Genomic DNA, 24140 nt, shown 5'->3' with positions numbered 1-24140 from the left:
TGGATGCAGCAGCTCAAAGGACTGTTTTGAATGTACAGGGATGAAAAAAGAGACAAACCTCTCTGGAATGAAGTTACTTGACTTCATCATGCACCTCCTGTTCTCAGTCTAACCTTAAACCACAGTCCTGCAATCACTGCTGCCGGCTTCCTTACTGTGGCGGCCTGAACGGAACCACGAGCTGTGATCGTCACACTGGCGGAGGGCAAAACAAAAAAAAACAGAATGAAAATGTGCATGGGGTCATAGCCCTGCAAGCGCCGCTGCTGGCTTCCTTCCTTCTCCCTCCCCTCAGGCTGTAACTTCCTGTTTTGGAGAGGGAGGAGGAAGGGAACCGGCAGGGGCACACGCAGGGCTGCGGCCCCATGCATGTTTTTTATCAGCTTTTTTTTGTTTGTTTTGCCGCTGCGGAGAGGAGGAGAACAACTAAGTGAGACTTCCAAGCCACAGGCAGCTGGAGCTGATGTTTTCAGGAAGGGACCCGAGCCACCCCAGGCCAAATTTTAGGAGCCAGTTGTTAAAGAATAACAACTGGCTCCCAAAATTCTTTAAAAAAATAACAAACGGCTCTGGCAAGGGGTTGCGAGCCGGTTCCAGCACACCACTGCCCTGAAGGGTCTACTGGTTAGTGCAATGGCCTGTAAACCAAGGGACTTGAGTTCAAATCCCCCTTCAGCTCTTTCAAAGGGCATGAAGCTAGCCAGGCCAACTTTTTGAAAGCCTGGGTGCTGCACTGGCTGAAGAGACTATATTGCACAGACCAGATATTTAGAATGTGGTTTAATGTTTTGTTCTGTTAGTTTTAATGTTGTAAATTGATTTTGCTATTATGTATATACTAGTAAAAAAGGCCCGTTTCTGACACAAATGAAACAGGCGCTAGCAAGGTTTTCCTCGGAGTGTGTATGTTTGGGAGAGTGTATGTGAGAGTGACTGTTTGAGAGTCAGAGTGAAAGTGTGAGTGTGTGAGAGAGAGAGTGAGTCTGGGTGTGAGTGTGTTTGTGAGAGAGTGTGTGTGTGAGAATGAGAGTGTGTGCAAGTGTGTATGTGAGACACAGTGTGAGAGAGAGTGTGTGTGAGACACAGATTCTCTGTGAGAGTGAGTGTATGAGACCAAGCGAGTGTGTGAGTGACTGTGTGGCACATAGAGAGTGAATGTGATACAGTGTGAGATAGAGAGAGTGAGAGTCAGAAAGACATTGTATATGAGAGAGCGAGTGTGAGCCCTGCCCTCCCAATCCATGCCCATCTGTCCCCTGCCCCCTCCATTCATCCTTTTCCAGCAATTCCCCTCTCTCCCTGAGCCCTGCCCTCCCAATCCATGCCCATCCATGCTCCTCTGTCACCTGTCCCCTCCATTCATCCCTATCCAGGAATTCCCCTCTCTCCCTGAGGCCTGCCCTGCAATCCATATCCATCCATGCCCATGTGTCCCCTCCATTCATCCCTATCCAGCAATTCCCCTCTCTCCCTGAACCCTGCCCTCCCAATCCATGCCCATCCATGCTACTCTGTCCCCTGCCCCCTCCATTCATCCCTTTCCAGCAATTTCCCTCTCTCCCTGAGCCCTGCCCTCCCAATCCATGCCCATCCATGCCCATCTGTCCCTTCCATTCATCCCTATCCAGCAATTTCCCTCTCTCCCTGAGTCCTGCCCTCCCAATCCATGCCCATCCATGCTCCTCTGTCCCCTGCCCCCTCCATTCATCCCTTTCCAGCAATTCCCCTCTCTGCCTGAGCCCTGCCCTCCCAATCCATGGGCATCCATGCTGCTCTGTCCCCTGCCGCCTCCATTTATCCTTTTCCAGCAAGTCCCCTCTCTCCCTTCCATGACCCCCCCTCGCATCCATGCTCCTCTCTCTCCCATGTCCCAGCCTGGCCCGCCCTCTTCTCCCCCCCCCCCCCCCTTCACATCCATGCTGTCGTTTCTCCCCTGGCCTCCCGCTCCCATTGTTCTACTTTACTGGCCACCCTCTTCTCTCCCCCCAACATCCGTGTTTGTTTTTTTTCTTCTTTTAAATTTACCTCCGTGGCGGTTCCGGCAGCGAAGCGTCAGGGAAGGAGGCGGTGCTCACGACGTCTAGGTTTCCCTTCGCTGTGTTCCGCCTTCTTTTGACGTCATCCTTGACGTCAGAAGAAGGCGGAACACAGCGAAGGGAAGGCTAGACGTCGGGAGCGCCGCCTCCTTCCCTGACGCTTCGCTGCCGAGCGATGCGATTGGTTGAGTGTCATTGCTCCGCCCTCGACGTCATCACGTTTGACGCGTGGGCGGGGCAGACACAAAGCGATCTCACCCCCTTCACTTTTAGAATGTTGGGTAAGTGAGGCTTCATTAGAACGTTGGAGGTGCGTTTTATATAGAGAGATATCTTTTGTAATCCGCATAGTTATTATGCAGAATATAAGTAAATAAACTAATCTGTTACAGAATACTAGGGCAAAGTCGCATTGGCATGCCAAAATGTAGGTGCATCCACTTAACAGTCAGTGGAGTAAGTTGACATGACTAATTGTGCCACACAACTCGTGTAACTGATAGTATTCTGTAAGTTGAGTGCATCGCTTGGTGATACTCCTATTTACCCCTCCCCCCGCAGGAGCACCGCCTTTGTTTGGCGCACTGCCTGCTGAGCATTGGGGAGGAATGAGTAATGCCCTGTTTAGCATGCAGTTGCATACTCATTGCATTCAGAGCCAACGAGCACATGTGCTTGCCAGATCTGATCATTGGGAGCAAACGAGGGCACTACTACGGTGCTATTGTCCTCTAGTGTCCATGTTTGCTTTTGATCATCTGTCCGTCGGCCTTTATTTACAGTTGGCAGAAATCCAGTGGCAACTTTTTTTTATTATTATTTTTTTTGTATTTAAATCCACCACTTTTCATAAGTAGCTGGCCACACACAGATTTTGCTACTTTGATGTTGTGGTGGTGATCTAGCATGCAGTGCTAGGTCTGATAAGCTTCACTAGAACTCTGAAATCAACCTGGGCAATGATGATTGTAAAGGCTTTTAAGTGGCTATCTGTTGAAAATCTTTTTTAATAATTGATGTGACCCATAATTTGTTGAAGTCTAAATTATTTTATATTTCAGGTCATATAGGTGCAAAACAGTTTAGTAATGAAATGCCTTTTTTTTTTTTAGGTGGATTTGCTTTTGTGTATGAGGCTCAGGACCTTGAAAGTGGCAAAGAATATGCTCTGAAGGTAATGGAGATTGAATAGCGTGAAACAGCAAGCCCTCTAACTTCTTTCAAATTTCCTTCATTTCTGTATTATTAGTTAGAATTGCTTTTGGAAGGATAATTTTCCGAGGTATTTTTTTTTGTTACATTTGTACCCCGCGCTTTCCCACTCATGGCAGGCTCAAACATGAGAACTGAATTTTTATATCTGAAATATAAAATATAGCTATTTAAGGGCTATGTTTACTGAAGTGTAGTGTGCCTTAAGTGGGAAAATGTGGGGTACAAATGTAACAAATAATAATAATAATAATAAAGTGCTGTATGGCCCATAGGAGTAAAATGGGCAGCACAGTACTTGGCACATGCTGAGCTTTAGTAAACATGCCTCTAAGTTATTGTCAACTTAACGTTACCAGAGAGGAATGAAGAGTTACTTTTCAGAGTATATCAAGATTTCACAACTGTTGTATTGCAGTTTGGGGAATGGAAAATGTTTTACTGATGCCATTAATGACATGCTTGTTCTGAATAAGTTGAATGAAAATTCAGTTTCTTTGTATCAGCTTCCAATGTTCTGAACCAATACCAATGGGTTGTTAACCTGCCCCCCCCCCCCCCCCCCCCCCCACCAGCAGATGGAGGTAGAGAAAACTGAATTCTATCAGGGACATTGCTGGATAATGTGTGGTGCTCCCTGGAACAATTCAGGGCCAGATGCACTAAACTTAACGAGCCATTAATGAGCAAGTAGTAAACCCCGGCATGCACTAAAGGCCATTTTTTGACGACGGTAGCAGCTAACGAAAACGGAATGCAGATGAGCAAATTGTATAGAATCCCCATTGTAATGAGATGCACTAACCTTTTCCGATTGCCTTAACACTGGAAAATCTAATGAGAGGTCTGTACCTGTCGTTGGGGCTGCGCGGGATTGAAATGTGACAAAAAAAAATTGGGGAAAAAAGTGCTCGTCAGGGACGTCCTTTATGGACGTGCTTCACTCAGCTGAGAGACCTGGAAGTCTCTCACAGCGCGTTTAGCTCAGCCCCCCCCCCTCCCCCCGAGGTCGTCCTTCACTATATATATTAAAAAAAAAAAAAGACAAGCTATGCGTATGGACGTCCTTTATGGATGTCCTTGCCCCCTCCCCCCCGAAATCACCGCTGCTTGAGATCGCTGCCTATCCCCCCTCCCCGAGATTGCCGCCGCTCGAGATCACCACCCATCCCCCTCCCCCCTGCATTGAAATGACAGCTTCCCGCAGCCCTGGCCTCCCCGCCATCCGAGGCACCGCCCCTGCCACCCCCCTTGAGATCGTCACCGCCACCGCTCCCCCCTCCACCCACCCCCCTCCGTCTGCCACCGGGCCGGGCACTCACAGCGCATCTCACCTCCGTGTGAAGGCGCTGGAACAGGCAACAGCTGATCGCCTCCCTTCGGACTTCTCTCCTTTCCTCCCTGGCCCGCCCTCATCTGACGTAAGGGAGGGGGGAGTGGCGGCGACGACGACCTCAAGGGGGGCGGCGGGGGCGGTGCCTCAGGGGTGCCTCGGATGGCGGGGAGGCCGGGGCTGCGGGAAGCCGTCATTTCAATGCAGGGGAGATGGGCGGCGATCTCGGGGGGGGGGGAGCGAGGGACGTCCTTGGCATGCGCAGATGAGCCAGCATAACGCTTGGCTGCTCTGCGCATGCTCGACTGGCCGACTGTTTAACGATGGAATATAGAATGAAAGTGAGCTACAACGAGCAGCTCATTTGCATTCCTATTCCTTGATGCATGCCCGTTCCTTACCGATTCGCTAAGGGAATCGGTAAGGGAAGGGCTCGAACGATTGTTTAGAGCATCTAGCCCTCCGTATTTTTTGCTACCTTCTAGCAAGGTGGTAGGTCGGCTAATACTGCTCCTGTCCCTGGCTTAGCTTCCCCCCCCCCCCCCCCCCCCCCCCACTCTGCTGGCTGTGGCTGCACGGTGTGGTTGAGCCTAGCAGTTGCTCCCAGATTCACGGCGTCTGATCTTACCTGGTTGAGCGCGGAACTTTGCTCCGCAGCACCCAGTTGCACTCCTTAGTGTCACTGGGTGAGGCTCCGGCTTGGTCTCATGGGATCTTGTCTGAGAGGTACAAGTCTCCATCTTTTCCCACCCCTCTTGCCCATTCACCCTGTTCGGGTGTGGTCCTAAGAGCTACCTCTGCAGCTCCCAGGTGCTAAATTTGGTCTAAATTGCTGTGGTCAGCCTTATTCTCTATTACATTTAATAAGGCTTTTTAACTGCTGCTGCAGCTTTAAGAGAGCAGCCCAGAACAAGGAAATCCCTGGCTGAGGCAGGGAGGCAGGTTTGTGCATGCCTGCCATGTGGTTGGGCATGGTGGCTGTTAGGCACTGCACGGTCTGCAAGAACCTGCTCTATGTGCCCTCAGCATGACAGGTCATTTCTGACTTTGGAAATGGCCTTGGAGGGGAGTAGGGGGCCACCAGAGTTAATTTGAATTCTCCCTGCCAAGGCATCAGGATCCATGGTCCTGATGCCATTTACAGAAACACCGGCCATTTTGTGTTATTCTTCATCTTCTGCTTCTCAGCAACAAGGGACTTCACCTTCTATTTTTTTAGGGTGGAGGGAGTGGGGATCTTCCTCTTTGATGGCCCCCCCCCCCCCCGGGTCCATTGGGGCCCTGGGGGCTTTTTGACTCCAGAGCTTGGTGCAGTTGGACTGGGACCTCCCTCTACTGGAGGAACTCAGTGTGGCCTGGAAGGGGCACTGGTTTGGGTTCCAAAAGACGTAGGACTGAGGTGAGGGTGCCAGAGGCACTGCTCCCCTCAAAGTATGTGGGAGAGGACTTGGAGGTCCTCTCATGCTCCCAGTCTCCCCTGCGGATTTGGAGGAACCTGCCTCCACCTCGGGAAGACAAGGAGGAGCAGTCTCGTGGTTTGTCCCTTTCAGAGAGAGGAATTGTCTCATCTCATTGAGGTTACTAGGGCCCTTTCCATGCTCAGTACTTCGGCTGCAGACCCTGTGGAAGGTGACCTATTGAAGGACCTTGTGGGACCCCCCCCCCCCCCCAAAAAAAAAAAAAAAACACCGAAGCATTTTCTCTACACATGGCCCTTGTCTGCATGATTCTGATGGAGTGGGAGAACCATGATGGGGCCTCCTTCAGGGTGCCAGGGCTCTTGATCACCTTTATACCTTTGCTCTAGGGGAGATCAACAGGTGCTGGATGTACTCTAAGGTGAACATCCTGGTTACAGCGCTCATGAAGGTGACCGCTCTGCTGGTCCGAGGGGGTTTCAGGCCTTAAAGAGCTCCATAACAAGAAGGTGGAGCAGAAGTGCCACCTGACCTTTTCCATGGAGGCTTTCAGCATTCAGGCTGCCATCTGTGGTGGTTATGTAGTGAGGGCAATGCCGCAGTGGTTGCAGAAGGTCCCGCAGTCCCCCGAGGTGGCTTGCCTAGAATCTGACATCCTTTTTGGGTGATGTCCTTTTATAATTTCACCTGGCTTTCCTGTTAGTGGCTGCTTCAATGGTTTGTCACTGATTGGTTATGGCTTTGCCACTGGGTGGCAGATGCAGCTTCCAAGAAGGTGTTGTCGGCTGCCCTTTAGGGGGTGCTTGCTGTTTGGAGAAGATCTGGTGAAGCTGCATGGGGGGGGGGGGGGAAGAAATGGTGGAGGTGCAGCTTTTAAGGCTATCTGAGGTGAGGCAGAAGAGTGCGCAGTGCTCCTGCTTCCAAGGGGTGCAGACCGTTTTTGGTCCGCTCAACGGTTCTGTGCTCTGGGAGGAGGTGGGGGGGGGGGGGGGTAGCCGAGGCAGCTCTTTCAAGCAAGGGTTCCTTTTGCAGCCCCAAGAGAGTCAGTGCTGCATGTTCCTCAGGGGAAACGGTGGCTACCCATCTGGCCCAATTAGGGTGCACCGTAGCCCTTGTTCATCCAGGTGGGAGGCAGACTGTCTTTCTCTTCCTGGACAAGTGGGCCTGTGTCACCTCAGATCATTGAGTCCTGGAGGTGGTCGGCAAGGAGTGCTGTCTGGAGTTTGCCCGGCTGGTGCCTGACGCCTTCATGGCCTCTCCGTGTGGCTAGGTCCTGAAGCAACAGGCTGTTGCCTCCACCCTGCAGTGTCTCTGCGCTTTTGGAGTGATGGAACCCATATCTCTTATGGAGCTTGGCCTGATATGTGGTCCCAAAGAGAGACAGTTCCTTCCGTCCCATCTTGGACATCAAAGGGGTCGTCACTTGCCTCAGAGTCCAGCACTTTTGGATGGAGACTCTGAACTTGTCGGTGCGGCTGGAGTAGTTTTTGAATTCCCTGGACCTCAGAGGTTTATCTCCACATTCCCACTCTGGTTCACCACAGGAGATATCTGCGCTTCTGTGTGCTGGGGCAGCATTTCCAATTTCGGGCCTTGGCCTTTGGCCTAGCTATGGAGCCGTGCACATTCTCTAAAGTGATGATGGTGGTGGCTGTGCATCTTCAGCACAAAAAGATTCAGGTTCACCCGTACCTGGACTGGGTTGTGAATCGGCCCAACAGCCACCTCACACTGTCTCAAATTCTGGAATACTTGGGAGACCATTTCGACATGAGCTGGTGAACAGTTTTCCTTCTGGGGGAGCGTGCGGCGAAGTTGTGGGCATGGAGATGCCAGTTGCTTCCACAGTCCAAGGTCTGGGCTCATGGGCTCCATGGCTGCAACTCTGGAGGTGGTGCTGTGGGTGAGGGCTCAAATGCGCCCTCTACAGTGCACCTTGTTGCCCCAGTGGGCTCTAGCCTCTCAGGACTTCCCTTGTTTTCTCCTGCTCCTATCAGTTTGGCCTGGTGGAATACTCTGGTGAATCTTTCAAGAGAGGTTTTTCTGGATTATCCTCAGTGGGTTGTAGTCACCATGGGTGTAAGTCTCGTTGGTTAAGGAGCTCATTATCTTGGACGTGTGGCACAGTGCACCAGGTCACCAGGAGGCATCCTGATCCATCAACTGCCTGGAGACCCAGCTGGCCCTGCAGGAGTTTCAGTTGCTTCTGGAAGGGAAACTAGTCATTGATGTCTGACAACACCACAGCGGTGGCACCAGGAGTCCTGCAGTTGTTCTGGAGGCAGCAAATCTGTCGGTGGGCAGAGACTTAATGTTTGCACGTTGTCCTTATCTTGTCTTGCTGGTGGTGCCGGATTGGCCTTGCAGACCTTGGTATGCGGATCTCTGGCATCTGCTGGTGGAAGACCCGCTCCCAATGCCAAAAGGTCAAGGTCTGCTCCAGCAACGGCAAGTTAGAGATGAAAGACCCAGATCCCTTTTGGTTTATTTTACAGCCATTGAGAGGCAATGATTAGAGAAGCACGGATTTTCTCCCATAGCGATTTCTACCCCGCTTCACTCCAGGAAGTCCTCTACATCCCTGGCTTATGTCGGGGTCTGGCATGTATTTGAATCCTGAAATGGTCCCTATCTCCATGGAGGGCTCAGGTTCTCAATGTTTTGGGTTTTCTGCAGCAGGGTCTGGAACAGCTGTGTTGTCCAGCTTTTGGGGGAAGGTGAGGGACATCTCTCTGGCTTTGCATAGAGAGGTGACTCAGTTTCTGAAGGTGGTGGTGCATCTATGCATTCCCTTCGTCGTCCTTCCTTTCCTTTTTGAGACCTCAATCTCTGGTCCTCTGGGCACTGTCTGAGGCACCATTTGAGCCATTTCACCTGGCTTCCATCAAGGATCTTACCCTCAAAACAATATTTTTGATGGCCATCACTTCAGCAAGGAAGGTTTCAGAATTGCAGGTCCTGTCATGTTGGGATCCCCTTTTCGAAGGATTCCGTGTCCTTGCACACGGTACTGTAGGGCTAAAATTTTTATTACCTCACCTCAGGTAGAGGACAGGCAATTAGGGGACGCATAGATAATAAAATTATGACAAGGTAGCACTCTGGTTAGATTAGGTTTAATAAATGTCTCACTAAGTGCAGACCCGAATACATTACAGCCGAAATACACACTGAAAAGAATAGGACACAAGGCTGGGATACTATAAAAATATAAAAGCTAATTTATTATATTGGTAGCAGAGTAAATATTGCAAATCAGAGATAATGCACTTATGCTAAATTACCCAAAATGATGATAAAGCAATAAGTATTTATGTACCTGCCAAGGAGAGGTAAAGAATATGCACACCTTACATCTTAAGTCCTGAACTGATTAGGACCCCTAACCCTCCCCAATTCTATAGCAAATATAGACAGATATGACCTGATTGGTGATGGAGGGTTCTCCCACTCTCCTGGACACTGGGAACGGAGAGGATCAGGGATCCGTCTAGTGCTGAGACTGGCAAGACATCAGGATGACAGGAACCAGCAGGCAGGCCTTTGAGTGATGTCCCCCCCTCTCTCTCTCTCTCTCTGGATGGTGTCAAGCAGGAGCCAGCAGGACCAGGCAAACATCAGGTAGGAAGGACAAACAGTAGGGCTGGGTTTAACGAACATCAGATGCCTTCATGATGTGGCCAGCTTGGATATGGACTGTCATCTGTTTCAATGACAGCAGCTCCCACGTGAACTGCTCCAGATAACCTCCAGATGATGATATATTCTTGCAGGCGCTTCTTATACCCTTTCCTTGGGTGAAGTGAACCTCCCAGTTTAGAACAGGTTTGGGACTTTCCAATGTTGTGATGTGGAACCAAAACACTATGCCGCATGTGTGATAAGGCACAGCTACTCTAACCGTGGAGTGCATTGTCCCAGTAAGCAATATGTTGTATTATGTCAGCTTAGTTACCAAGGGAATTTCCAGTGGTCCTTGGCTGGCCTACAGTCCTTGATGATGTTTTGCAGTGTCGTTGCTAACTGCATACCCAGGCCTTAGCAACAGGCCTCAGCAGTGAAAAATGAAATTAACCACAGTCTGTAATTTAATGTCAGATTGGTAGTGCTAGAAGGTATTATCCTATATAATAATTCTCACCTCCAATGTTCTATTGGTCTTGCTGCCTGTGTTCGTGACTTCTTCGGAGTTGGTCTTCTAGGCTCCGTAACACAGGATGATGTCACAAGGGGAAAAAAAAAAACACGTGGCTTGAGCCTGCCTGACGCCACTGACGCGCTCAACAGCCGCCCTCCCGTCTTATTGCAGTGGCTCAAGCCTGCCTGCCTCGCGAATTAACCACCCTCCCGACCCGACGAGGTAAGTGAAGGAGTGAAGATGACTTTAAAACTTCGTAGGGAGGGGGCCTATCTCTAGACACAAATTCCAGTTCTTCAAACACAGCCCTCCAGGAACGGCAGTGGAGATTTAAGAAATGTATTATGTTCAAAGATTGGTCTGGCTTCGGGGAGCAGTACATATCCTGCAGGTTCTGTCTGTATCACGGCGCACACTCCAGAGAGATCGCTCACACAGAGCCCGTTCATTAATAAATTCAGCAGCACTGTGCTGAAAGAGTGAAGGAAAACACAGCAGGAATCCTGACAAATAGAAATGAATGGAGTTATAATTAGCAAGGACTGCTCTCCAGAACACAGGCATATTAACGACTTGGCAGGCAGGTTTCCAAGTGCTTAAAGGTAATTAGGAAGGAGCTTCTAAAGTTTCTGAGCATTCCTCTAGGGAGAAAAGTCACCACAGATATTCCATCATTGGGTTGCCTGGGGGTGTCTACTCTGCCATTCACGTCATAGCTGTTTAGTTTCACTGCACAAAAATAAACCCCCTGCTTTGACTGGATGGAAGTGAAGTGCTTCAAGCCCTTCTGTCTCCATTCCTTAGGATTACTGCTCTGTAGTCTGGCATCATAAGGAGGGGACGACCCTGAAACTCGGAGGCAGGGAGGGGACGACCCTAAAACTCAGAGGGAGGGAGGGGGATGACTACCCTGGAACTGGGAGGGAGGGAGGGTGGGCCCCTGGCACACACTCTCATTCTCACACACACACACTCTCTCTCACAGACACACTCGCACCCAGTCTCACTCTCTCTCTGTCACACACACACACTCGCACATTCACTCTCTCTCTCTCACAGAGTCACTCTCACACACACTCTCTCAAACATACACAGTCCGAGGAAAACCTTGCTAGCGCCTGTTTCATTTGTGTCAGAAATGGGCTTTTTTTTTTTTTTTACTAGTAATCCTATATAACCTGGTTATATATTGGCATGTAGTGCTGCATATATAGTGCCTTTTTCTCCTACAGTACCATCCTTTCTTCCAAAGGTGGTGTCTCCGTTATATGTGAATCAGGAGGTTTGTTTGCCATCCTTGATGGTTCTGGGATTTGTCGCCAGAGGATTGGAGGTTTCACAAGCTGGATGTCCAGAAAACACTGCTCAAGTACCTCAAGGAGACTGAGTTTAGTCTTGAACCACCTCTTTGTACTCTTCCATGACCCTTGGAAGGCACAGGCGGCCTTGAAGGTCTCCATTGCGAGATGGATTAAGGTGGCTATTCAGTCCACTTACACGGGCAAGAATCGTCCTGTTCCTCAGGGGCTCAAAGCCACTCTACCAGGGCTCAGGTCGCTTTCTGGGCAGAGGCCCAGGTGGTATTCCTTGAGACAATCTGCAGGTGGCAACTTAGTCATCATTTCATTTCTTTGCTAAGCACTACAGATTAGATGTGCTGGCCAAAGCCCGCTCGGACTTTGGCAGAACTGGGAATCCTTGTCTTTCCCTGCTCAGTAGATCTGCTTTGGTACATCCGATTAGTTCAGAACAGTGGAAGCTGGTGCTGAGAAAGGAGAAATAGTCTTACTTGATAATTTTCTTTTCTTTAGTCAGCGACACTGTTTTGAAATCCTGGCCATAGAGAATCAGCCTGTTTTGTTTTATTTTTCCTTGAACTGAAAGGGAATACAGAGCACAACCAGAAACCTGGGCCGAGGTCTTCCATGGGCAGAAGACCTCAGCCCAGGGTTCTGGTTTTGCTGTGTGTTCCTTTTCGGTTCAGTTCAAGGAAAAATAAAACAAAAAGAGCCAATTCTAATTGTGATTGGCAGCCATATGAGATTCCCTGTTATATGCAGGGGTAGTGAGTGCTACTCCGGTATTTTTGCTTACTTGCTTATTGCAGCTTCAGTGGTTGATGGGGTTGGGTGAGTTAGAAAAAGGGACCTTCTGCTTGGGTAGATACATACATACTGGATTGTTCCAGGGAGCACCACAGCTTATACAGTGATGTCACTGGTAGAATTCAGTTTTCTCTACCTCTACCTGCTGGTAGGAGGAGATAACAACTCATTGGTTCAGAACAGTGTTGCTGACTTAATTTTTTTTTTTTTTTTTTTTTTTTTTATCAGGTAAGACAGTTTCTCCTTTCATTTTATGGTGGTTATAAATAATGAGAATTATTGTTCACTACATAATTAAGACCACAATTAAATAAGCAATTAAGAAAAAAATCCATATAAAAATGTTTTTCTGTAGATTGGCAGGTTGTGTCAGCCGCACAAATGAGTAGGGTTATCTGATGGTACTGATGGCAGAGCATTTCACATATAACTGTAGAAAAATCTTGGAATGTTGCTAAAATGTTTCTGTTTTTGCTTTGGTGGTTTTCATCGGTGTCAGAAAAAACGTAGTGGCTTCCACTGGTGCCCAACACACAATCAGAAGATATCCATTACTGGCCTTTGTAGGGTATGCATGCGGGGTGGGGGCAATTCTACAGCTGGTACTCCTGGAGGAATTCTGCGCTACTGCACAATGCAGAACTGGCACGGAACTCCCCACCCCCCACAGACTATACAGAATTCTGTGCAGTCTGCTTTCCAATTGCCTCCCTCCACTGCTCCAGTGTGGCAAGAGGTGGAGCTGCACAGCTGTAGGTTGGACTGCTTCTTCCTCTGTATTTTGGTCCCTGGTGGTTTCTTTAAGCTACCAAACGCAATTCTGGGTATCCAACAAAAATCGGTTTCAAATTTCAAAATTAGCAAACTATAACAGAAACCCTGATTAGAACTTTAAAGTATTAGAAATATTCTCATTTACTCATATTGTATAAATAATTACTTTTTGTAAAAAGCTCAATAAAATTGTATAAATATTTATTTGTTGTGCTCAGTTTTTTGGTGTATTGCTGTGGACTAAAAGTCCAAGCTTTGCAGGGACACCACATTTACATCATAGCACATCCTACCTCCATCCTGATCACAATATTTAATTAATGGACAATATCCAGAAAATGATGTTAAAAAAACTAATGGTCAAAAAAAATATTGAATAACAGCTACTTAGCTTAGGTAGAGATTGTGCAGAACCAAAGATCTTCTTCCTGCAAAGTTCTTGTCCACTGCAATACTTTTTTCAAAAAAATCACTCCGTGCAAGACATAAGATCAAAAGAATCATTGTTCATAGATTTTAGTTCCCTACATGGGCCATGTTTCGCCAGACTAGTGGCGTCTTCAGGGGAACTGATTTTTCAGCAAAACCAGGAAGGAACAACACCCTGTCCGGCACCCTGGAAGGGAGGGAAGGAGGAAGGGAGGGATGACGATCCTGGAACTGGGAAGGAGGGGGGACCCTGGAACTGGAAGGGAGGACCCTGGAACTGGAAGGGAGGAGGGGACCCTGAAACTCGGGGAGAGAGAGAGGGAATGACCCTGAAACTCGGAGGGAGGGGGGGGGGCCCTGGCACACACTTTCTCACACACACACACACACACTCTCTCACAGACACACTTGCACCCGGTCTCACTCTCTCTCTCTCTGTCACACACACACACTCGCACATTCATTCACTCTCTCTCTCACACAGAGTCACTCACACACACACTCTCTCAAACATACACACTCCGAGGAAAACCTTGCTAGCGCCCGTTTCATTTGTGTCAGAAATGGGCCTTTTTTACTAGTGTGTGTGTATATATATATATATATATATATATATACACACACACTAGTAAAAAAGGCTCATTTCCCACCAGTGTGAAAACTCCAAGCACCATAGGAGCCACAGCCAAAAATACCATGACTATCAACAACACTCTCTCACCACTCCCAGAGAGACTGCACTGCAATCCACACATCAATATTTACCAGGGCCACCCTTCCACCCAATTTACCACCAAAGAACCCCCTCTGTAGAACAGGGGGAGTCCCCAGGACTATTTCTACCAGTTACTGGGGATAGATTATATATATATATATATATATATATATATATATATATAATATAATCTAAACTAAAGTTTTCACACTGGTGGGAATTGCGGCCATATTGGGGCTGACATCCATGGCTTAGGAGCTTATGCATTTGGGATGACAGTGTTTAGAAAAAGAAAAAAAATGTGAACCATGTCCTCTTCCGTAAACCCTTGTATTTCACAGAAAACTTTTAAAAAGAATCAGCTCCCAAGTTCATCACTTTTGATGTAATGCCAGAAAAGCTTTGTTTATCATGAATTACTCTATTGAATTCAGGATGTATCCCAGTTTCTGGCCACAAAGCAAAGAATCTTTATGAAGATGAAAAGATTGCAGAGCCTAATTCCTATCTGACTCTAACATAAAAGTAAACTATAATTTGGCTCTTTCTACCTGGAGAGCTTGTACAAATTCTAATAACTCAGTCATCTTCAAAGTGTCCAGACCCTAAGTAGGCTGCCCACTGAAAGCTCCAGAAGATTCTCCCAATGTACCTTGCAGATGGGAAAAAATGTATTTCACAATGGGGCGGGGGGGGGGGGGGGGGGAATTTGGGACTTGAAAATTTCCTTCAGCATACCTTTTGGTGTCGTAAAGCTTGTAGGAAAATTGGTACATCTTAACTGTTATGATTTCTCAACAGATTCTCTGTTAGCAATTTTGTTCCATTGATGGTGATTGTCCTTAATCAGGGTCATATTTATACCATGCAAGCCAATCATGTGCCAGCTGTAAATAACCGTTTCCATAGAGCTCTTATGTGCAGTTTGTTGCAGAGGATAGATGGTGTAATTGAGATACACAATTCACCAAAGAAGTCTCCATTTGAGAGACAATTGCCAAGTCTTCGCCTAAAGAAACATTTGGTGGCACAATAGGTTTAAGGTTGCAAGACAAACTCCACTGTGAAAAATTTGTAATTGATGGGTGAAGATCTTTTATCATAAGCATGACTCCTTGGTAGACCACCTTACTACAAACCAGATGTAAAAGCTTTTGATCTTTCCTGAATGAATTTGAGCATAGACTATTGAAGGTTTGGACTTCTTAAATGCAGCCTAGAGACACTACAGTCTGAGGCAGCTGCGAATGATCGTGATCTGGAGCTGAATGCACTTTATGCTTCAATCCAAGACATCTAAAACCTGGTTGTACTGAAACAGGCAATTTCCAGTTAGCAAGCAGGAGATCTTGAAGAATTTGATGTACTGATAAATCTATAATCTCTTTTGGAGTGGTCAAAGTTGGTAAGGTAGCCTAGAAGTCTCCTTTATTGTTGGAAACTGGAGGAGGACCTAATTCTAAAGTTTAGAGACCTTCAAAATAAATTTTGGATATGAATGGTCTTCACTGTGCTCCTCAGAAAGTGATTGAGGATCAACAGGTACATCTTCGTGGTTTAATGAAAAATTATGATCTACCTCATCCAAATTAGAGGAAAAAAAGTGAACTATGAGAAGAGCAAATATTGGTAACAATAAGGTGGTCTGCTGAGGGGAGTCCAAGGATGGGTGTGAGGACTCTGAAACAATTTTGATAAATAGCGTTTCAGCAGGGGGATTTGCGTGTTGTACAAGTGCAACAATATCCTGTAGAAACTTTTGAAGCAATTATGAGAGGTCACCACACTGAGCCTCCTGACAGACTGGAATAAATGGGCAGGCTTGACTTGAAGGATGTTAGACTTTGTTAGCCTGTGGAACTGAGGATAGTTCTAATTCACTGAATTTGCCACCTCTAAAAGCTTTCACTTTTGTTTGTTCTTACTATTCTTCCCATGATCTGCACTGATCTGGACAGCTTTGGGTGGGTCAAACTTTGACGAGTTCTTAATTTTATTTTTGGAAGCAATTCCCTGGGAAAGGTCTGCCGGAAACTGGGCAACCTGAGGGGAAATGGGGGTGCTCTGTTTGAACTGCCTTGGCTATCAGGGCTGGGCTGCTGTTTTAAACAACTACCTGCACCTTTTGACAGAGCTACAAAACTCCCCAGTCTGTTATATAAATACTCTTAGGAAGTCTTCTTTAAAGTATTGCCACTTCTTGGTGGTAAAGGGGAGGTGTAACACTTCTGTAGGGTGACAGTCTTATCAATTGATGCTCCTCCAGATACAGGTATAAAACTGGTATGTGAGCTGGAAGAATAGGACTTAAAGCAGCTGATGTTTCCTTTCACCACCTGAACTGAGTCAGACAATAATATCTACTGAGAGCTTACAATCACTCTCGAATGATTGATTGAAAGTTCTCTGTGGCATTTTATGAAGAAAAATTTAGCAGCACACGTAAAAAGGGACATTTATGAGGAGAAAAAAAAACAGCTGTGACCTTCTGGCATGTGGGGAAAAAACAAAGATCGATTAGAGTGGTTGGGAATCCTGCCTAATGTGGTTACACCTACGCATGCTCAGGGGAGCCAAAAAAGGGCTTCCATTGAAGTAGAGATGAGCTCTGCACACCAGGCTCCGTTGGAGGATATCACCAATCAAGGGGGAGGGGCTACATCTTTCCTGCTTGTGTGCTGAGAATACCTACCACACTTGAATGCATAGTTCATTTTGAGCTTAAATAGATATGCTGCTCTTAGGAGCTGAAAGTTATTAATGCCCTGTATGTTTCATCTTACATGTTTAATTTATTCCATTGTGAATCATGATTTGGCAGATTTTCAGTTTTATTTATTTCATTTGTAAAGACCTGTTATGGGCAGGGACACATGGAACAGGTTTGTAAAGAATAAAATATGGTGGAAATAAGGCACTGGAAAGGGAAAACAAATATGTAACTCCTTCTTTTGGATTTGTGCCTTCTTTCTATTTGCAGTTAATGCTATGTAATATTCTTGACTTGGAAGTCATACCTGTTAAAAACTGACTAAAGATTTGGAATTTAAAAAAAGGGAAAAATGGGAAATACAGTAGGATAAGGGTAAAGATGGAAGTTGAAGAGGAGAATCAAAGAAGAAGAAACAAAAATGGAGGAGAGGAATGGAATTTTTTTTGTAAAATTTTATATCTCCTGCTTACACTGGAGGTGAGGGGTGGGAGGAAGATGTGGAATGGATGATCATGGCCCCTGATGAAGGCAAAAATCACTAATGTGGCCCTCTGCAGGAAAAGTTTGCCCACCCTTATTTCTAGTTAGATATATTGAGGTTTCCTCTTTTAACACTTCCATGCTGCTCATGTTTTGTTTCTTTTTAGAGGCTACTTTCCAATGAAGAAGAGAAGAATAAAGCCATCATTCAAGAAGTTTGTTTTATGGTATCCTTTGGTGACTTTTTTAGGAAACGTTATAGGTATTTTAAACTGGACATTATGCATGTTATTTAGAGCAATGTTTCCCAAGTTGGTCCTGAAGTACCCCCCTTTGCAAATCAGATTTTCAAGATATCCAAATTAATATGCATGAAAGAGATTTACATGTAACATACAGTGACTGGCAAAGGGGCGCTCCAGGACCGATTTGGGAAACACTGTTTTAGAACTTATTATACTTGATGGTTATGCAGCTAGTACCAAAATGCTCTCTGGAGATTGTGTATGCAAAAATTTTTACTTTTTCTTCTGCAAATTTGGTTACTCAGCTGTTCTGTCTGAAGACATGTAGGTGACCTTAGGAGCTCATTTTTGAAAGAAAAACATCTAAAAATTGGCATAAAGCAGCATTTGGATGTTTTTCTCACAAAAACATTCAAATCAATATTTTCAAAACCAATTTTTAGACGTTTTTCTACGAAGTCCATCAGAAGTGTGTTCAAAACACAAGGGGGCGTGTCGGGTGCGGGATTTGGGTGTTCCTAAGACTAGGAGGTTTTACAGCCATAATGGAACAAAACAAAACCGTCTAGGACTACATAAGTACATAAGTACATAAGTAATGCCATACTGGGAAAAGACCAAGGGTCCATCGAGCCCAGCATCCTGTCCACGACAGCGGCCAATCCAGGCCAAGGGCACCTGGCAAGCTTCCCAAACGTACAAACATTCTATACATGTTATTCCTGGAATTTTGGAGTTTTCCAAGTCCGTTTAGTAGCGGTTTATGGACTTGTCCTTTATGAAACCGTCCAACCCCTTTTTAAACTCTGCTAAGCTAACCGCCTTCACCACTTTCTCCGGCAACAAATTCCAGAGTTTAATTACACGTTGGGTGAAGAAAAATTTTCTCCGATTTGTTTTAAATTTACTACACTGTAGTTTCATTGCATGCCCCCTAGTCCTAGTGTTTTTGGAAAGCGTGAACAGACGCTTCACATCCACCTGTTCCACTCCACTCATTATTTTATATACCTCTATCATGTCTCCCCTCAGCCGTCTCTTCTCCAAGCTGTATAGCCCTAGCCTCCTTAGTCTTTCTTCATAGGGAAGTCGTCCCATCCCCGCTATCATTTTAGTCGCCCTTCGCTGCACCTTTTCCAATTCTACTATATCTTTCTTGAGATGCGGCGACCAGAATTGAACACAATACTCAAGGTGCGGTCGCACCATGGAGCGATACAACGGCATTATAACATCCTCACACCTGTTTTCCATACCTTTCCTGATAATACCCAACATTCTATTCGCTTTCTTAGCCGCAGCAGCACACTGAGCAGAAGGTTTCAGTGTGTTATCGACGACGACACCCAGATCCCTTTCTTGGTCCGTAACTCCTAACGTGGAACCTTGCATGACGTAGCTATAATTCGGGTTCTTTTTTCCCACATGCATCACCTTGCACTTGCTCACATTAAACATCATCTGCCATTTAGCCGCCCAGTCTCCCAGTCTCGTAAGGTCCTCTTGTAATTTTTCACAATCCTGTCGCGATTTAACGACTTTGAATAACTTTGTGTCATCAGCAAATTTAATTACCTCACTAGTTACTCCCATCTCTAAATCATTTATAAATATATTAAAAAGCAGCGGTCCTAGCACGGACCCCTGAGGAACCCCACTAACTACCCTTCTCCATTGTGAATACTGTCCATTTAACCCCACTCTCTGTTTCCTATCCTTCAACCAGTTTTTAATCCACAATAGGACATTTCCTCCTATCCCATGACCCTCCAATTTCCTCTGTAGCCTTTCATGAGGTACCTTGTCAAACGCCTTTTGAAAATCCAGATACACAATATCAACCGACTCCCCTTTGTCCACATGTTTGTTCACTCCTTCAAAGAATTGAAGTAAATTGGTCAGGCAAGATTTCCCCACACAAAAGCCATGCTGACTTGGTCTCAGTAATCCATGTCCTCGGATGTGCTCTGTAATTTTGTTTTTGATAATAGCCTCTACCATTTTCCCCGGCACCGACGTCAGACTCACCGGTCTATAATTTCCCGGATCTCCCCTGGAGCCTTTTTTAAAAATGGGCGTTACATTGGCCACCCTCCAATCTTCCGGTACCACGCTCGATTTTAAGGATAAGTTGCATATCACTAGCAGTAGCTCCGCAAGCTCGTTTTTCAGTTCTATCAGTACTCTAGGATGAATACCATCCGGTCCAGGAGATTTGCTACTCTTCAGTTTGCCGAACTGCCCCATTACGTCCTCCAGGTTTACCGTGAAGTCAGTAAGTTTCTCCGACTCGTCCGCTTGAAATACCATTTCCGACACCGGTATCCCACCCACATCTTCCTCGGTGAAGACCGAAGCAAAAAATTCATTCAGTCTCTCCGCTACGTCTTTGTCTTCCTTGATCGCCCCTTTTACCCCTCGGTCATCCAGCGGCCCAACCGATTCTTTTGCCGGCTTCCTGCTTTTAATATACCGAAAAAAATTTTACTATGTTTTTTTGCCTCTAATGCTATCTTTTTTTCATACTCCCTCTTGGCCATCCAAGGCACAAAAGGCTGCCCCAAATGACCTGATGACCACTGGAGGGAATTGGGGTGACCCCTCAATACCCCCCAGTGGTCACGGATCCCCCTCCCACCCCCCAAAAAATGTGAATAAAAATATGACTTCCCAGTCTGTATGACAGCCTTAGATATTAGAGCCAGGGTCTATTAGAGCAGTATGTAGGTCACTGGAGTAGTGTAGTGGTCAGTGCAGTGCACCACGGCTTGGGGGACTCTGGTCCCTATCTCTACCTGTCACATTTGTGGTGGAAACTGTGAGCCATCCAAAACTCATCAGAAATCCACTATACCCACATATAGGTGTCTCCATCCATAAGGGCTAATGTAGTGGTGTACAGTTGGGGGTAGTGGGGTTTTGGGTGGGTTTTTGGGGACTCAGCAGACAAAATAAGGGAGCAACGGTGAGATGTGTATCTGGGAGCATGTTTTTGAAGTCCACTGCAGTGCCCCCTTGGGTGCCCCATTTATCTCCTGGAATGTTGGGGGACTAGTCTACTAAAAATGCTGGTTCCTCCTTTATCCCAATGGCTTGATTTTGAGTGTTTTGCACTTAGACTTTTTTTTTTTTTTTTAATGGACCAAAAAAATCACAAAACCTTGTTCAAAACACGTTTTTCTTTTTTAAAAATCACCACCTTTTCTATTCAGATTGTGGACATTTTTTGCGAAATGTCCAAAGTCGGACTTAGACGTCATATCGAAAATGCCCCTCTACAGTAACATAAGTGAGTTACATAACTAACCTTGCTACCAAATGACCAGCTTTCCACTGCTCTCTGGAAAGACAAAAGCCTCAGCTCCTCAATTTGTCTGCCGGAATAATCAAACATGCTTTTTGATACTGTGCCCCACCACAGAACTTCAGAAGAGATTTGTTTAAATCCCTTCTCCGAGGACAAGCAGGACAACATTTACCACTTATGGGTGACATCATCTGATGGAGATTGAAGCATTTATGGGTGCCTTCCTGCCCGATGTGAGCATGCAGGACCAGCATTTTGTCTTTTCCACAGATCAGAGCAATCATGTCTTGCCGGCCTTTCTCAGTGTGTCTTTACCCATTTTTTTGTGCCTTCCCTCGGTACGTGGGACCTTTTTCTTCATTTTTTTCATTTGTTCACTTTAATTCCCCTTTTTAGTTTTATTAGTGTTTTCGGCCTATTTAAGTTTCCTTTCATTTTTGTGCAGCTCCTGCAGCCCTCTTAGGGTTTCTTTTTTGTTAACAAAAATATTAAATAAAATTGAGCTGTTTGATTTTGCTTTGACTATTTTTGCTCCAATTTCCCTTAAAACTCCCAGTGGTTTTAAGAACTGTAGTAGGTGTGACAAAACCACGTCTGTGAATCACTCACAATTGGTATTTTTTTGTGCCTAGGACCTGACCATCAAGCCTCTAATTATCATCTTTGTTCCAAAATGCAGAAGAGGACTCAAAAGTCGAGAGGCCCAACTCAAGAAACATTTTGGTGCATATAAGTCCAGTCTGTTGGTATTGGAAGCATCAGTCCCCTTTGCTTGTGGAGGTGCACCAACTTAAGAAGTCTTCCCCTGCCTTGACATCGGGCAATGGTAGGGCTCTGTCAGACTGAACATCATTGTACCCTACACCGAGGGATCTCCAGCGTTTTGTGCATGGAGTGAAGAAGCATGGATATTGGTCCTGCTTGAAGCATGGTGCCAGGAGCTTTGGGTCATTGGTGTCGGTACTGAGAAGACTGTTCGCCCTCCATGGACTCTGTGCTGATGTGCCATGATGCCAGGGCCAGACTTCCAATTTGGCTCCATCATTTTGCAGGCTGTTCTTTTAATGACAGTAGCTCTGCTTTTGTCGATGCCTGCCTCTAAAGAGCCGTTCCGGGCCCTCTTGCTTGGAAGAGTTGGAGCGCATTTTGGCTCACATGATGCTGAAGCCTTGAGGGAGTCTTTGCCAATCATGTCTCCTCCCCCACCAATCCTTGAGGTCCATTCTTTGTCGGTTGCAGTTCATCGACACCAGTACCTCGACAGGTACCAGCATAGGCATCAGAAGAGGCAGTGCTCCTTTCCAGTCCATCAGGACAGGAAGCTCCCTCGGTGTTCAGGAAAGGACCTGTCCCTCGGCATGCTCGTTCTGAGTATGGACAGACTTAATCCATTCAAGAAAAGTATTTTGCGCAGTCCGGTTCGGACTGTTCTTGGCATCTGAAGTTGAGCCAGAGGATATCTCAGACGAGGGCTCCTTTGGTCCATCATCAGACCCCTCCCCACCTCATGAAAGGAAAAAGTCCCAGCCAGAGGAACTCTCCTTTGTCAGTTTTTTTTTTTTTTTTTTTTTTGAGGGAGATGGCTAAGACCATCCCATTTGATTTGGAGGTTGAGGACGAGCTCAGGGCATTGGACGTCATTGACCATGAAGATCCTCTTAGGGAAGCTGTGACAGTGCCTGTGGATGGCATCCTTGAGCAAGCACAGATGAGGAATTGGGAGATTCTCTCTCTCTTTATCTCTCTATCTCTATCTTTCTATATTTTAGTAGCCAAACAGAAGGAGTGTCAAAAGCACTGTGCCTGGGCAGCAAGTGATGCTTTTGACATGGTGTCCAGGGCATGTGCACACTGTCCTGGCTGTGTATCTCAGACCTAGAACCAGCAGGTCAGAAAAGCTGTTGGATGTCCCTTGACGAGATGACTATCTTGTTACATAGTAACATAGTAAGTGATGGAAAATAAAGACCTTGAACTGTCCATCCAGTCTGCCCAATAGTCACACTCATTATCAATTCACGATTACATCAACAATGAATGTGATACATACTTGATCATGGTCTTTCTTTTGTGTTTCTGGGACAAGTCTTGGCTCTGTCCTTATGTTCCAACTACTGGAGTTGCTGGCATAGCCCACTCCAGGCTATCCACATTCATCTTGTTGTTTGTGAGACCCAGACTGTAAAAGTCTGCCTGGCACTGGCCTTAGTTCTTCACAGCTGGAGTCGCCATCCAAGCATCACTCGCACATCCACACACATGCAGCCATTTAAGGTTTTTTTGTTGTTTTTTCTTTTTTAATTCCATCCATTTTCTAAACAGAAATCCTCTGTGTTCATACCACGCCTTTTTAATTCAGTCACTGTTTTTGTTGCTACCATCTCCCTCGAGAGGTCATTCCAAGCATCGACCACCCTCTCCGTGAAAAAGAATTTCCTGACATTACTCCTAAGTCTACCACCCCACAATCTCAGCTCATGTCCATGTCATGTTTTACCATTTTCCCTTCTCTGGAAAGGTTTTTCTATATTAATACCTTTCAAGTATTTAAACCTCCTCTGTTCCTTTTTTCTCATGTGTTATGGTGTAAGCCCCATATCATTTTTGTTGCCTTTTTCTGCACCGCTTCTAGTCTTTTTACATCCTTAGCAAAATACAGCTTCCAAAACTGAACACAATACTCCAGGTGGAGCCTCACCAGTGACTTGTACAGGGGCATCAACATCTGCTTTCTTCTGCTGGGTATGCCTCTCTTGATGCAGCCTAGCATCCTTCTGGCTATGGCCACCTCCTTTTCGCACTGTTTTGTTGCATTAAGATCCTTAGACACCATCTCCCCAAGGTTCCCCTCTCCCTGTCTGTGTATATCAGTCTCTCACCTCCTAGGACATACAACATCTTTTTTGGAGGAGGTTGCTGACTTCGAGAAGAGAACTGGCACCAGGAAATCTCTCTAAGCCCACTCCTGCGGCCTCCACACCTCAGAAGTTCTCAGGTGGTGCTCAAAGGATATCCTACCACTCTCTAAGGTGTATGTATCCTCCGCCATACCGCCCTCCCCAGCAGACCCAGGGGGCCCCCTGGCGGCAACTTCCAAGAAGGTCCAGCCAGCTCCCCAGTTTGAAGCAAGGGATGAGCTTTTGATTAGCTCCAGGAGAGAATAGCTGCAATAAAAATGACCATCCCAGATAACCTACCGGTAGGGGGAGGATGAATTTGTTTCCAAACAAGGCAG

General features: G+C 46.3%; 1 protein-coding gene across 1 annotated transcript in view; it reads left to right on the top strand.

The window, feature by feature from the left end:
- Positions 1-24140, top strand: part of GAK (cyclin G associated kinase) — a 398389-nt gene that overhangs the window by 33640 nt on the left and 340609 nt on the right. Inside the window, exons 2-3 of the mRNA XM_030194468.1 lie at positions 3149-3210; positions 17521-17580. Coding sequence (XP_030050328.1) covers positions 3149-3210; positions 17521-17580 — 122 coding nt within the window. The remainder of the gene's footprint in view (positions 1-3148; positions 3211-17520; positions 17581-24140) is intronic.

Source organism: Microcaecilia unicolor, chromosome 2 (genome assembly GCF_901765095.1).
Source record: "Microcaecilia unicolor chromosome 2, aMicUni1.1, whole genome shotgun sequence".
NCBI classification, from domain to species: domain Eukaryota; kingdom Metazoa; phylum Chordata; class Amphibia; order Gymnophiona; family Siphonopidae; genus Microcaecilia; species Microcaecilia unicolor.
The sequence above is the reverse complement of the archived record's forward strand: the minus strand, read 5'-3'. Positions and strand labels throughout refer to the sequence as shown.